The 12,561-nt window shown below is 46.4% G+C and overlaps 1 protein-coding gene across 3 annotated transcripts; it reads right to left on the reverse strand.

Annotated features, from left to right (window-relative positions):
- Positions 1 to 190: 190 nt before the first annotated feature.
- Positions 191 to 8,939, reverse strand: LOC106659799 (protein inscuteable homolog). Of its 3 annotated transcripts, none has more exons than XM_023461179.1 (6): positions 8,089 to 8,939; positions 5,462 to 5,920; positions 2,167 to 2,592; positions 1,856 to 2,075; positions 1,220 to 1,767; positions 191 to 1,125 (listed from the first exon to the last, which is right to left on the reverse strand). In XM_023461179.1, exons 1-6 carry the CDS (start codon positions 8,427 to 8,429, stop codon positions 702 to 704), a joined length of 2,418 nt encoding a protein of 805 aa, XP_023316947.1. In that variant the 5' UTR covers positions 8,430 to 8,939; the 3' UTR covers positions 191 to 701. The 3 variants fall into 3 exon arrangements, with proteins under 3 accessions (XP_023316947.1, XP_014237985.1, XP_023316948.1); XM_014382499.1 differs by having other exon boundaries at positions 2,167 to 2,595; XM_023461180.1 differs by lacking the exon at positions 5,462 to 5,920.
- Between the last annotated feature and the right edge of the window lie 3,622 nt (positions 8,940 to 12,561).

Below are 12,561 nucleotides of genomic sequence, written 5' to 3' on the forward strand. Positions count from 1 at the left end.
AAGAAATTTACTTAAAGATTTGATTGTTTTTTATGTAAATAGATTATCAGCCGCTGATGTAAATATATATGTAATAAATTCCATTACTTTTCAAATACACGAAATTGTCAATTCACGTACTGTTTATTTATTGATCAGTTACAGTTTTCAAATAAAATTGGATCAGAGTGATTAAATTAAACAAAATAAATGTTGATGTTTGATCGTGTTTTATTATTTTTTTACAATTATAAAAAGTATCGTAAGCTAGACTAGATTCAGTACTTATGAAAATAATACATTTTATCTATGTACAGTACTTAACTAAAACTCCTCGAATTATTGTACATTGAACATAATCGTAATCGTAATCGAGCCTAATGAATCGTACACAGAATTTGATTTAAAACTCGAAAATAATCTAACTCAAACATGATTGTATTTTACATTACATATAGCGCGTATGAAATTCAAATAAAAATAGACCTTCACTCGCTCATCGATCGGTTTGGACCCGAGGCGAGGCTCACAAAATTACACGATTTTGTTTCGCAACAAAAATTACAAAAAATTTAAAAAATATAAATTAAATTACTTTTCATCATATGAAACGTATTACATGACAAATTAAAATTTACATCGTACAATTATAATTATTTATAATGGCGAAGCTCTCGAGGTAACGATGAAAAGAAAAAAGCAAACGAGGATTAAGGACGACATCAGCGCGGACTGATGTCGTAAATCCTGGCGTTACCTATGTGCTGAGCCGCTATTTTTCTGGCTCTCCGCAGACTCTTGGTGCTCGCGAAGTTCTGCTGATGACTGCTCGCTTGTTGCGACTGCTGCGACTGCGACGACTGCTGCTCCTCGGGCAGGAAGTTGGCGCCCCCAATGGCGACGACCTGCTCGGCTATTTCCGGATCGACGCAGAGCCGAGTGAGGGCCTCGCTCGCGGTGGCCTCCAGTCGGCGATACTCGTCCTCGTGGCCGGGCGGCTGCATGCGCAAAAAGCAGACCAGCGCCACGGAGGCGCGGGTCTTGGCCAGGTGGGCGCGCGCCTGGGGCACCCGGGCCACCTGGCCCACCAGCGCAGCGACCTGCTCCATCAGCCAGACGTTGCCGCCCTGGGACTTCTTCACGCATCTGAAATCGATTCGTCAATTCAATAGCCACGCGTTCGAACGGAAGAAGTGAGTTACTACGATCTTCGTCGCGGAGGAGGAGGAGCTGCACCAACCTAAGCAGTTTCTTGATGGAGTCGCGCTCGACGATGTGGCGAATCGAGTGTCGCGAGTGGCTCAGGTGATTGATGGCGGCGGCGGCCAGCAGCAAGGTCTGCTTGTCGTGGGTGGCCTCGGCCAGCTCGGTCAGCGCCTCGACCAGACGCTCGCAGTAGGGCTCGAGATGCGCCAGTCCCATGCGCTCGATCCAGGGCGCCGTCAACTGCACCACCAGGGCGGCCGCCTCGGATCTCTCGGCCTCGGGCGTCTCCGGGGCCGCCAGCAGATCCACGAGGATCTCGGGCCCGGCCTCCGCGACGAACTGGTCGACGGCCTCGAGGCAGCTGCAGACGCAGGCGAGGGCGCGCAGACAGGCGCAGCGCAGATCCGTGGAGAGGCGGCCCGCCGAGACCAGCGACAGCAGCAGCGCACGGACACCGGCGCAGCGGGCTATGCTCGCCGCGGCTCGGGGACCGGCAAGAGCCAGCGCGGTGAGAGCCGCCAAGGCTCCTCGGGCGGTGCTGCCCGTCTGGCGCGGGGCTTCCTCCAGGCCGCGTACCACTTTCTGTTGGCAACGATCGGTAAATGTTAGTTATTTTATTTTACATAAAGATAGAACGAAAGTGAAATAATAACGGAGATCGCATGTTTACCTCGATGTAAAAATCGAGCCGCCTGTCGAGGGCGCGATCGACGTGATTCTTGAGCTTGGCCAGCTGCAGGGCCATCGTGCGCGGCTGGTCCTCGTGACTGGCCAAACGTCTCGGCAGGGTCGAGCCGAGCTTCACAAGGATGTCCGAGGCCTCGGCCTCGAACCGGCCGAGCGAGTCGCGCAGCTGTTTGCTCTTGCTGCTCGTCGCGGCTATCATCGATCTGCGTTCGAACGCAATCGAAAACATCGGTTACAACGAAGATCGGTATTCATCATGGCACTATATCGTTATGTATATCACGTGATACTCACTGCGTAAGTTTGTGATAGGACCTGTCGAAGCGCTCGGCTGCGTCGACGATCTTCTTGGCCGCTGTGGTGGCCGAGGCGGTGAGCAATCGCAGATCGTGCGCGTCCGCCGCTTCGTTCGGGTAGCGCGCCCTGCTGCGCTTGGGCAGACTCTTGCTCTGCAGGGTGGCCTGGCACTCGTCCTCGCAGTCGTCGCGCAGCTCCGTCAGCCAGACCTGGGCCGGCGATCGGCCGATGGCTTCCCTCGTCTCCAAATCGTCGTCTTCAAAATCTTCGTCGTCGTCGTCGTCGTCGCAGTAGCTCGACACGGGACTCGGACTGGAGCTGGATTTGTGGTGCTGTATTTGTTCGTTGTTGAACATTCTGTCGTCGCCGTAGAGAAAGTCTCGTAGACTCTCGCGTGGCGTGGTGTCATCCTGATTGTGACTGCTGCTGAAACATTTGTAATTAAGAAAAATAAGTTAAACAAAGGAAAAAAAACGTGTACACGATCGGTATTATTATATATATATCCGAGTGCACGACTCGCGCCTCTAAGATAAAGCCCTCGAGTTTCCTCCTTCCTATCGCGGCCAACGGTAAATCGTGTCCTTGTCCGCGCGCATACGCGCATACCCGTATGTATGCAATAATCCTGCCTGCATTACGAACTCCAATAGTCGAGTACACGAAGGCCTGCAGCCTTGACGATACATAGCCATCTCGCAGTGCAGAAGCATTATTACACGTTTGAGTAGTACGAGGTGGGACACACACGATTTTATCTCGCATTCGCGTATACGCACTTGCTCACGGACCAAAGTGTGTATTATGTAGGCCTCGCGGGCGACTCGGCCCTCATTTTTTTTCTTTGCTTCGTCTTATCAGTCGAGGATAAACAAGACGCTATATGTGTATAGGAGGAGGAAGTGTCCGAGCAACATGTGCAATGTGTCTTATTTTCTCGCTATATCTGGGTCACGTATTTTATTTTATATACATGTTAGATTATAAAAATCGAAGAGTCATACGGAACTCGCGGACGACGATCGTCTCTATATCTGTGACAATGAGATGCGGCAGCACAGCCAAGTGATTTTCCCGGAAGACGTCCGAGCGCTTGACATTAGCGAGACGCGTATCCTTTGAATCATCGTCGTCATCATCAGCGCAGCGCGATTAGCAGCTCTCTCCCTCCTCATTTTCTATATATATAACGTCACGATAAAGCCGCGCGCCGCGCGTGATTCAGCTCGAAGGAGCGCGCTTTTGAATCGAAAAAAAAGAGAAGAAATGAAAAAAAAAAAAACAACGGAGACAAAACGAGAAAACGGAGCGGCGGCGGCGTGTACGTACGGTGATGAATTTCACGCGTACTACTGCTACTACTACGCGGATAATAATATGAGTCACGATCGTTACGTGCATCCATAAGACCTCCGCGCGCCGCGACCGATGCAGTAGTATATAGGCATATATTAAAACGGAAACGCTGCCAATTGCGAGTGAACAAACACACAGACTCCGCGCGATAAAGACAGACTTTTTTGCTAAGTATGATATGACTAATAGGTCTTGGTGAACCAGGTGCACACACAGCACGTAAGTATGCAGATTATGTACACGTAAATGAGAAAACAATCATAGACCGTCGCCGCCGATGTGTTTATAGGAAGTTTTATTTTTCTTCTTCGTCTTAGTTAGAACGCGCGTGACGCAGCTTTAATGAAAACGATTTGAAATATTTAGAAATTTTTTTTACTTTTCACTTAACGATCGATACCTATAGATATGTATGTATAAGGAGCTGCCTTTAATTGGACAATTATCGCGTAGAGCCACGCTTCGCGCGCTTATATACACCGAGAGAAGAGCATGTGATGGATATTTATTACAAGCCCTGACTCTGCGTTATCTTCTTGATTCGATCTTCTTTGAAAAAAAAAAAAAAAAAAAAAAAAATGANAAAAAAAAAAAAAAAAAAAAAAAGAAAATGAAATCAAAGTCAAACAAACGAAACTCGGAATCCGTGTCTTTGCCCTCGGGCGCGTATTTATCGATTCTTCGTTATCGATCACGGTTCAGGGCCAAATAGACAGAGAGAGAGAGAGAGACGAAATTTCGATGGTGAGCCCGTATAATAACGAAACGTGTGGCCGTTTCTTTTCTCGTTATACACGATGATACACATTATAACGACATTATGTATACTCTGGATGGTATGGAGGTAGGGGGATCTTATTATATTATACAGGCATCGATTATCTTGACCGAGATTTGGGTCAGTTGGCCTTTATCTCGTGTTTTAGACGAGAGAATCCGATTCTCGTATTGTACGCGCGTTCCTTGTAATCTATACGCAGCCGCGAAGGTAGCATATTCATATATGAATATATATCGCGATTCATCGCGCTTATACACACACACTTGGCTCTCGCTCGAGTACTCGGCACGCTCTTGGCCTCGTGTAATGATTCCCGCGCGCTCCGACGAGAGATTCATTTATATATATACACTGCACACCTTGTACATAATCTATAATCGAGATACGCACAATGGATTTTCGTATAATCTCGATATTATGAAAAATGCCGCGGCCGTGAATTAAGCTCTCTGCTGGGTAAAAGTCAATTAGAATTTATACGTATAGACACGTGATTCACGCAGGTGTTCGGGCGGGTATTTTTCATAATTTGATATACCCGGCGCCAAGTATTATTATGTACCGAATGCAGAGAGGAGGAGAAGGAGGAAGAGAGAAATTAAAGACCGGCAAAAGCTTATTGAACACGCAAAGATCAGCGACGAAAAAAAAAATTGCTGAGGTTTCATCGTGCGTTGCATCACTGTGATATCACGAGCGTTCATATAAATTATTTATAATTTTACTTTCCCACTTCCTGTTGATTTACATCGCTATGTATAGTTGTATTTTTTTTTTTTTGTTTGCTCACTCGACTTACCGAAATACCGTGTACATGTGCAAACATTAAAAAGCTTTCGTCAAGGAAGCTCGAGAGAAATATCAGCTCATTAATGTACTCGTAGTTATTCACACGACAGGAAAATTGGACACTCGTAGGTGTGGAGGTAAGCATTTTAATTTTAAAATAAAAGAAGGAGCTTCGATTTCTGTATTATTACATAATATGGTTGATCTCTCGCGGGCAGAGCATTACAATTGCAAATTCATATGGGATCGGCGCGCGACGATTCGATCGATAATTGTCGAATCATAATTGCGATATCGGTCTCTTATCGTATACAAGGCACGAAGATTTCTCACGAAAAGGTCATCCTCGAGTATAAACACACTCACCCGTCGTTATCGAGGCCGAAGTGCAAGTGATTTCTCACTGGGATCTGATCGATTTGCCGCTGCACGACGTCGTCGAAAAGCTCGGCTGTCAGCGGCGACTGCTGCTGCTTCGGCGTCGAGGTCAACACGGCGACCTGAGGCTGCGGCACTTGAGCGCCGACGCTCGACTTTTCCAGCTGCAGCTCCAGCTGCTGTTCCTGCTCTCGCTGCTGCTGCTTCCTACGACTGCTTCGGCGACGATGATGATGATGATGGTGACGGCGCCCGTGCCTCGGCGAGTTATTCGACGACGAGCAGTCCGAGTCGGAGAAGCCCGAGTCCTGACTTCGCTGACCGCGGCTGCGCGCCGGACTCAGCGGACGGTCGACCTCCGCGGCCAGGGCGCCACCGGCCTCCACGGCGATCGCGTGGCGACGACTCGTCCTCGTCGCCGGGATGAGTTTGACCACGCGTTTCACGCTGAAAAAATATTATTGAAGTGACGATGCTCTAATGGTTGATAATGATGATAATAATAATAATAGAGAAGCGGAAGGAAGAAGAGACTTGTATAGGGCTATATAGAATAGAGTGCAGCATGAGTATATTATATAATTAAATTATTGGCGGTCAAAAAACTGTAAAATTGACTTATACTTAATTCTATAACGTTGCCGTTTCTCTTGCAGAATTCTGCAAATTCGGGCACGTGCCATCTAGCGGTAACTTGGATAACGTTTGATGTTTATTAACGGCGTGGCTAACCGATATCTCAGAAAAGACTCGAAACAATGCGTACGTCGCTGAGCTTTAATTTATCGAAACTAAATAAAAAAAAAATGTTCAACCAAACGGTAAATCGACGAGTTTTTTTTTAACCGGTCGCGAGTGCGACACCCGAAAAAGAAAGGAAAATCGCTATCGCGCGGCCAGAGTTTTTCGTTTGCCATTATCACGAGCTCGTGCGTGTATCTGTGAATGTGTGCGCGTGCGTGTGTCCTTATGCGTTGCGGGTTTATAAAGTTGACAAATATATTGAAAAAAAAAAAAAGACTCTGCGTCGAGCGCAGAGCGAGAGAAGGCAAGCGCAGCTGAGTCACTTTTTAACAAAGTCGGTCGCTCGCTTCCGCTGCACATCGACGCGCGCGCACTGCATTTACGTATGGTATATTATACCTATGTAGAAGCCGTAATCATTACTAATTGCGCGCGTGCAGGGCTCGCTCACTTAATTTCTCTCTCTCTCTCTCTCTTTTTTTAAGCGAACGCCTGTGTAGTAACGAATATTTTATTAACACATCACACAGGCACAGATGTGAATGTACCGTATACCGATCTGTGATACAACGCTCGATCATCAATCAACGATTCGATTAAGCATGTCGACGCGAGTTCTCCGTGTGTCGTGTATATATCTATGTACACGCGAGCCGTGAAAAACAAAACCGCTCTTGGATTCGTATTTCTCTATAATATAACACAACTCGCGGCTCGTATACAGCGCACACAAGCATGTTATGAATTCACCATGTTGGTCGAACGTCGATGCAGAAGCGAGGAGACGAAAAAAAAAGGAGTGTAATCGCAAGTGCGGAGTATTCGAACAATGAGTGTACTGAGTCACGAGCACGAGTGTTGTATATGATATAGGTATAGGTATAAGATGCTTAATGGCTTGGAGATTTGAGTATAGTTCGAGAATCAGAGAAATCGTAAATTTCGTTTTTAGATAATGTCGAGAGTATCGTCGTCGTCATTGAGTTTCCGATAAAGTGCACAGATTATTGTAGACGGCTGCATCGGAGTTCATATTAGCTTTATTAATCTCTCTCTCTCCCTCGAATCGACAAATAATAAATCGCGCAGATACGACTCGCTGCGATAGTCGGTCAATATTATGTCTCCGCGCTCTTTTTGTTTTGATTCCGCGCGACCGAGAGACGAGTTTACGAATACCGATACGCGCGGGGGCTATTGTTGTACGTTATATACATATGTGTGTGTTACACACCGCGGGACGATCTTGGCATGCCACTTCGAGTCGTATACACATATAGAAGGTTGAAGCGCTCGGAATTCCTCGAGAAAAATGAAAATAAAATGAAAAAAAAAAGAAACAATGCCGTGCGCGCGCGACGAGTGTAATTGGAATTCGCCAAAGTCTCTCGGACGGGGACGACGCAGCAATGGTGTGACGATTCCTCGAACGACACAGAATACCGATACGAAGAGTGGATCACACTACGAGTGACATATATAGGTACCTTGGAAAGGTACTAATATAGGCGTGTGTGTGTGTGTGGCTCGAACGAGCAAAACAAAACATAATATTCATTCGAGCGTCCACAACGCCGATCGGCTGCTGTACCGTAGGCATGTGCGTATATTTATTATTATAGGTACGTGGGTGATGAACAAGAGTAAAATGTGTAGAGATTAGATCAGGAAAAAGTAGTAAGGAACAGCAGCGACGAAGAGGCAGCTGCCGAGCGGATCGTTACACGGCGCAGAAGGTAGATTCATTGTTGCGTATGTAAACACCCTCGTGCGAAGGAAGAAGAGCAGAGAGGCAGAGATAGAGTGAAAAAACTTATATATAGCGAGTAATACAGAATGCAGAGCTTTTATAGATCTATTCGAAGTTTTACCTGTGCGACGAGGCATCGGGTAACGAGGACGCGTCGTTATTGTTGTTCGTTTCCACGAGCACCGCCGGATCGAGATGTATGACGGTGACGTTGTCGGGACTGTCGGTGCTCGTCGTGTCGCTCTCGGCCGCCGGCACGATGTCCTCCTCGTCCTCCTCGTCTTTTATCCGTAGACGACTTTGAGCGTCGATTTTCGAATCGGCTGTGTTATTATTGTTGTTGTTGTTGTTGTGGTTGTTGTTGATGACGGGCAGCGGCGAGCACGAGGCGAGCTTGTTGAGATCGGCCGCCTCCATCTGCCTCCAGAAGACTTTGCTCTGGTTGCGCTTGAACGAGCTCATGTTTTATATAGAATGCGATTATTATATAATCGCGGCAAAAGTCGTTGTATTGTATTTAATACCGGCACGCACTTTGCACTGGTGCACATAAACACACACGCGCGCGTAATTATTTTATAATATATACACTCGATTAAAAAAAAAAAAAAAAAAGATAACTGGCACTGATGATTTTTTTTCAAAAAATCCACTGCACACCGGCAATTCACATGATTAACTTCGACGCGGTGTATAGAGAATCCGGAGATTCCCCGCGAGCCAAAATAATAGGGGGAATATCTCTTCTCGCGCGATCACTTCTCAATTTATTTATTTATTTCATATATATATTTTTTAAATATATATCTTCTATACGTGCGTTTTTTTGGATTCCGCAAAACAAACGAAAACACACGCGAAAACGGATTTGCGCGCGCGCGTGCTCGCGCCAGGATGCCGGTAAATAGACAGATACAACGATAGTTATAACGGAGCAGCGGCAGTGGTATATAGGAGTCGTTCGCTCGCGCTCGCTCGGCCCGTACTGACTGACTGGCGTCTGCTTACTATACACTGACGGCGCGACGCGTTCCAATCCAAGCGGCTATAATACACACAGTCGCACACGCACACAGACAGACACAATGTGCAGCGAGCAAGGCCCGCTCGTACGAGGAGCAGCGGCAGTAAGCAGCATGCTCGATCTCTCTCTCTCTCTCTGTTGTTACTCCGAATGCCCCCGTGCGTTCAGCTGTTCTCTCCCCCCTTCTTCGACTGGCCGAAAGCACACCTTTGGCCACACTGCGTCAGTGTATTTGAATCGTGTACCTATACCTACTGCACCGTGTGCATCATGCGTGTGTGTGTGTGTGTTTCGATGATAATCGTCATCGCAGCTTCCTACATGTATGCAATCCGCGCAAACGGAATATAATATCTCTAAGTAAAGTCGCACAGGTATATGTATACAATGGTAATTAAATCAAAGGCGATTACGTCCTTGCGACGAGCTTTTAGAGGCTACGTAGATTTTACATCCAATCGCTTCTATATACGCGATCATTTTCCAACGGACTGCAGCTGCGCATGGTTCCGGTCTTTGTATACAATAATATCTCCTCGGCATTTTTGCAAAATTCCTTCTCTCCTCTCGTATGTCGCGCGAAAATAACCCGCGCAAAATAAGCAGCAGCAGCAGCAGCAGCTGATTGTGTTCCGCAGTGTCGCGTATACATATTATTTATACGTATTTCCAGCAGGACGCGTGCTTGGCTCGCGCATGTAATTATAACGCGTATACTATATAAGTACGAATGATTCCCGACCCGCCGATATATTCGTCTTTCTACATGTATTCGTTAGCATACAAACTCTCGATTGCTTTCTCGTCGCCTTGCGTACGATTTACTACTTGCCTCGCCTCGAAGCGTCAAATATAACAGTTTCGATTATCGGCTCGGAGCATCGTCGGTCGTTCAGTTATACGTACGGCGGGGATACATTCCAATTTGTCACGCGCGTACTTCCGTATACACGCGATATTATATATTTTATATATGGGTGAGCCGCGCGCGTGCCTCGATAGGTTGGGCCTAATTCTCGCGCGGTATATGTATATATCAAAGTGCCTCGCGGGCCCGTATGCAAGTTGCGGTGCGTAATAATATTTGTCTTCGCCCACTCGACGGCCGATCGTCCCGCGCATTAAATCGTTTTTACCTCGCGGGTTGGAAGCTCTCGCAGCGCGCGAGATAGGAATCGATGATCGTTATATGTATATCGGCTGCTGTGTGTGCGATCTCGGATGCACACACAACAACGCGGACGACTCGAGAGCTCGAGGGCTAATACGTACGATAATATAGTACAAATCCCCGAGCGCGCGTGTATTATAGTCTCGGAAATCGGAACACATGCATGCGCATGGATATTATAATATTGAAAACATAATGCTATGCGATATGTGTGTGTGTGTGTGTGTGTGTGTGCATATCGAGCCCGCGGTCAACGACCACGACGCAGTGAAACAGAAAGAGAGAGAGAAAAAGAGAAGAAATAAAGACGTGACTCGAAATGCCAAATACGATCGTCAGCTCGACGACCATCATAATATATCGGCTGATAGCTCGCAGCTATATATGCTCGGGAGTATATATTATAATGATATGCGCGGCCCCGTACCAATCCTCTCTCTATATAATATATTACAATCGTTGCTACCGATCTCTTTGCTGCTGCGATTTTTGGGACTATGACACGAGTGAGTCATCCCTTGGAATGGACGAGTTCGGTTATATATCATCATGAGTAAATTTATGTACCGCATATGCATCGTCTTGCCGAGAAATCAAAAGTCAGTTGAAAAATACAAAACTCGGAGTAGTGCGCAGTTGCGTGTGTATATACATAGCTACTGCGTCTGGTTACTCTCTCGCGCGCGGATCCACCCCTTGGCGACCGGTTACACTTTTTTTTGTTCATTCAATTTACCATTTATATAAGTAGTGTGTATGTGCACCCTTGGAAAGACTCGTACGTATACATACGTGAATGAACTTACATACAGGTATGTAGGCATGTATTAGTGCGCGGGGACCAGTCCAGACAAAAGCTTTTCTTCGGCTCCCCTGCAGTAGCAACAGCATGTGCTCTCGCTGCGTGAATTGTGCGCGCTCGACTCGACTCTGCGGCCGCTCCTCTACACACACACACACATACACACACATCGTGGACCGAACCCATGGATTCATGCGATCGAGCTGCTCACCCCAATATATTATATTATGGACGAAAATATCCTCGCCGTATATCGCGTGTGTGTGTGTGAATGTGTGCGTGCGCGCGATCGAGGCAACAAAGAAATGTGTTATATAGCGAGATGGGGAGCGTAAAGTCGTCGAGAGAACGAGAACCGAGAGAGCTGGTCTGCTTTTTTTCTCCTGGCGCGGCACCATTCCTGCTTACTATCGCACTACCTAAACCAAATAACCGACTTATTTTTCCTCGTCGCGCGGCCCTATATACATACGAAAGTCGAAAACGAGCCAGGCAGAGAGGCGCGAGCCGCGACATTTAAAAGCCACAACGGCGTTCCTAAAATAGAAGGAAGACATGTCGCGCGCGTATCGTATAAGACGCAGAGCTTAGAAGCTCTCGAGGTACATAAAGTATTAAACAGGGCGGCGAGCGGTGGTATATATATAAAGGAGAGACACTCCGTTAACGACGCGACTCGACGTGTGACAACGAGAGAGAGAAAGAAAAAGAGAATATCTCGCCGCCTTTGCCCTGCTTCGTAATAATTATAATCGCTCGGCTTTAACGCGACGCAGATGTTGCTCTCTCGCGCCGCTTTATATGTATATCTGTGCGAGAGAGCGATATGTTGCACATTAACTCGCGCACTAATGTAATCCCAACGCAAGTTATAAATCTGAAAAAAATTGCTGATATTTCACTCGCGGCGTTTGGATTTCTACTTGTGGATTCGACGATGACATCTAGCGGCAGGACTTGACATTTTTAGATGGTCTTACTTCTATTAGGCGATTGAGAATAATTTTGGCTCTTAAAGAAAAAGAAAACATTAAGCCTGGAGCTTTAATATACAGCTGTATAGTAAAGCATCTCTAGTAACGCATGAAAATCCATCCGAGTCTCGAGAGCTTCGAAATCGCGATCCGACTTCAAAGCTCACGCGATTGCTGGAGACTCGAAAGCACTCGAGACCGGTGCATGCGTCTAATTCGTAAGTATATATAATCACGAGATTCTAATTGCTCGACTTTGAATCGAGTCTCTCGCTCTCTATATCTCGAGTGTTTTCGAGTGGAGGATCCCTTCAAACTCTTTACCTAACCGTCGGCTTTTAAAATTAATATACATCCAGCGAATTAAAACCAACTGACGACTCTCGGATCGCGCGTATCGAGTATATAAGTGACTAATTTTTATTAATTCGAGCCGAGCTAGAGAGCCGTAATATGAAGAAACGAAATGGTATAACGATGACTAATTGCCGATCGGCGTCCGAGGAATTTATTCGATTCATACAGTCATTTCATTCCAGAAGCGACTGTATATAATACAATATCGAGAGGATACTTTATAATTGTTCGTATATAATGATAAATGAGAAGAATGTACGTACGTA

This window comes from Trichogramma pretiosum, unplaced genomic scaffold, assembly GCF_000599845.2.
Source record: "Trichogramma pretiosum strain Unisexual culture from Peru unplaced genomic scaffold, Tpre_2.0 scaffold36, whole genome shotgun sequence".
NCBI lineage: Eukaryota > Metazoa > Arthropoda > Insecta > Hymenoptera > Trichogrammatidae > Trichogramma > Trichogramma pretiosum.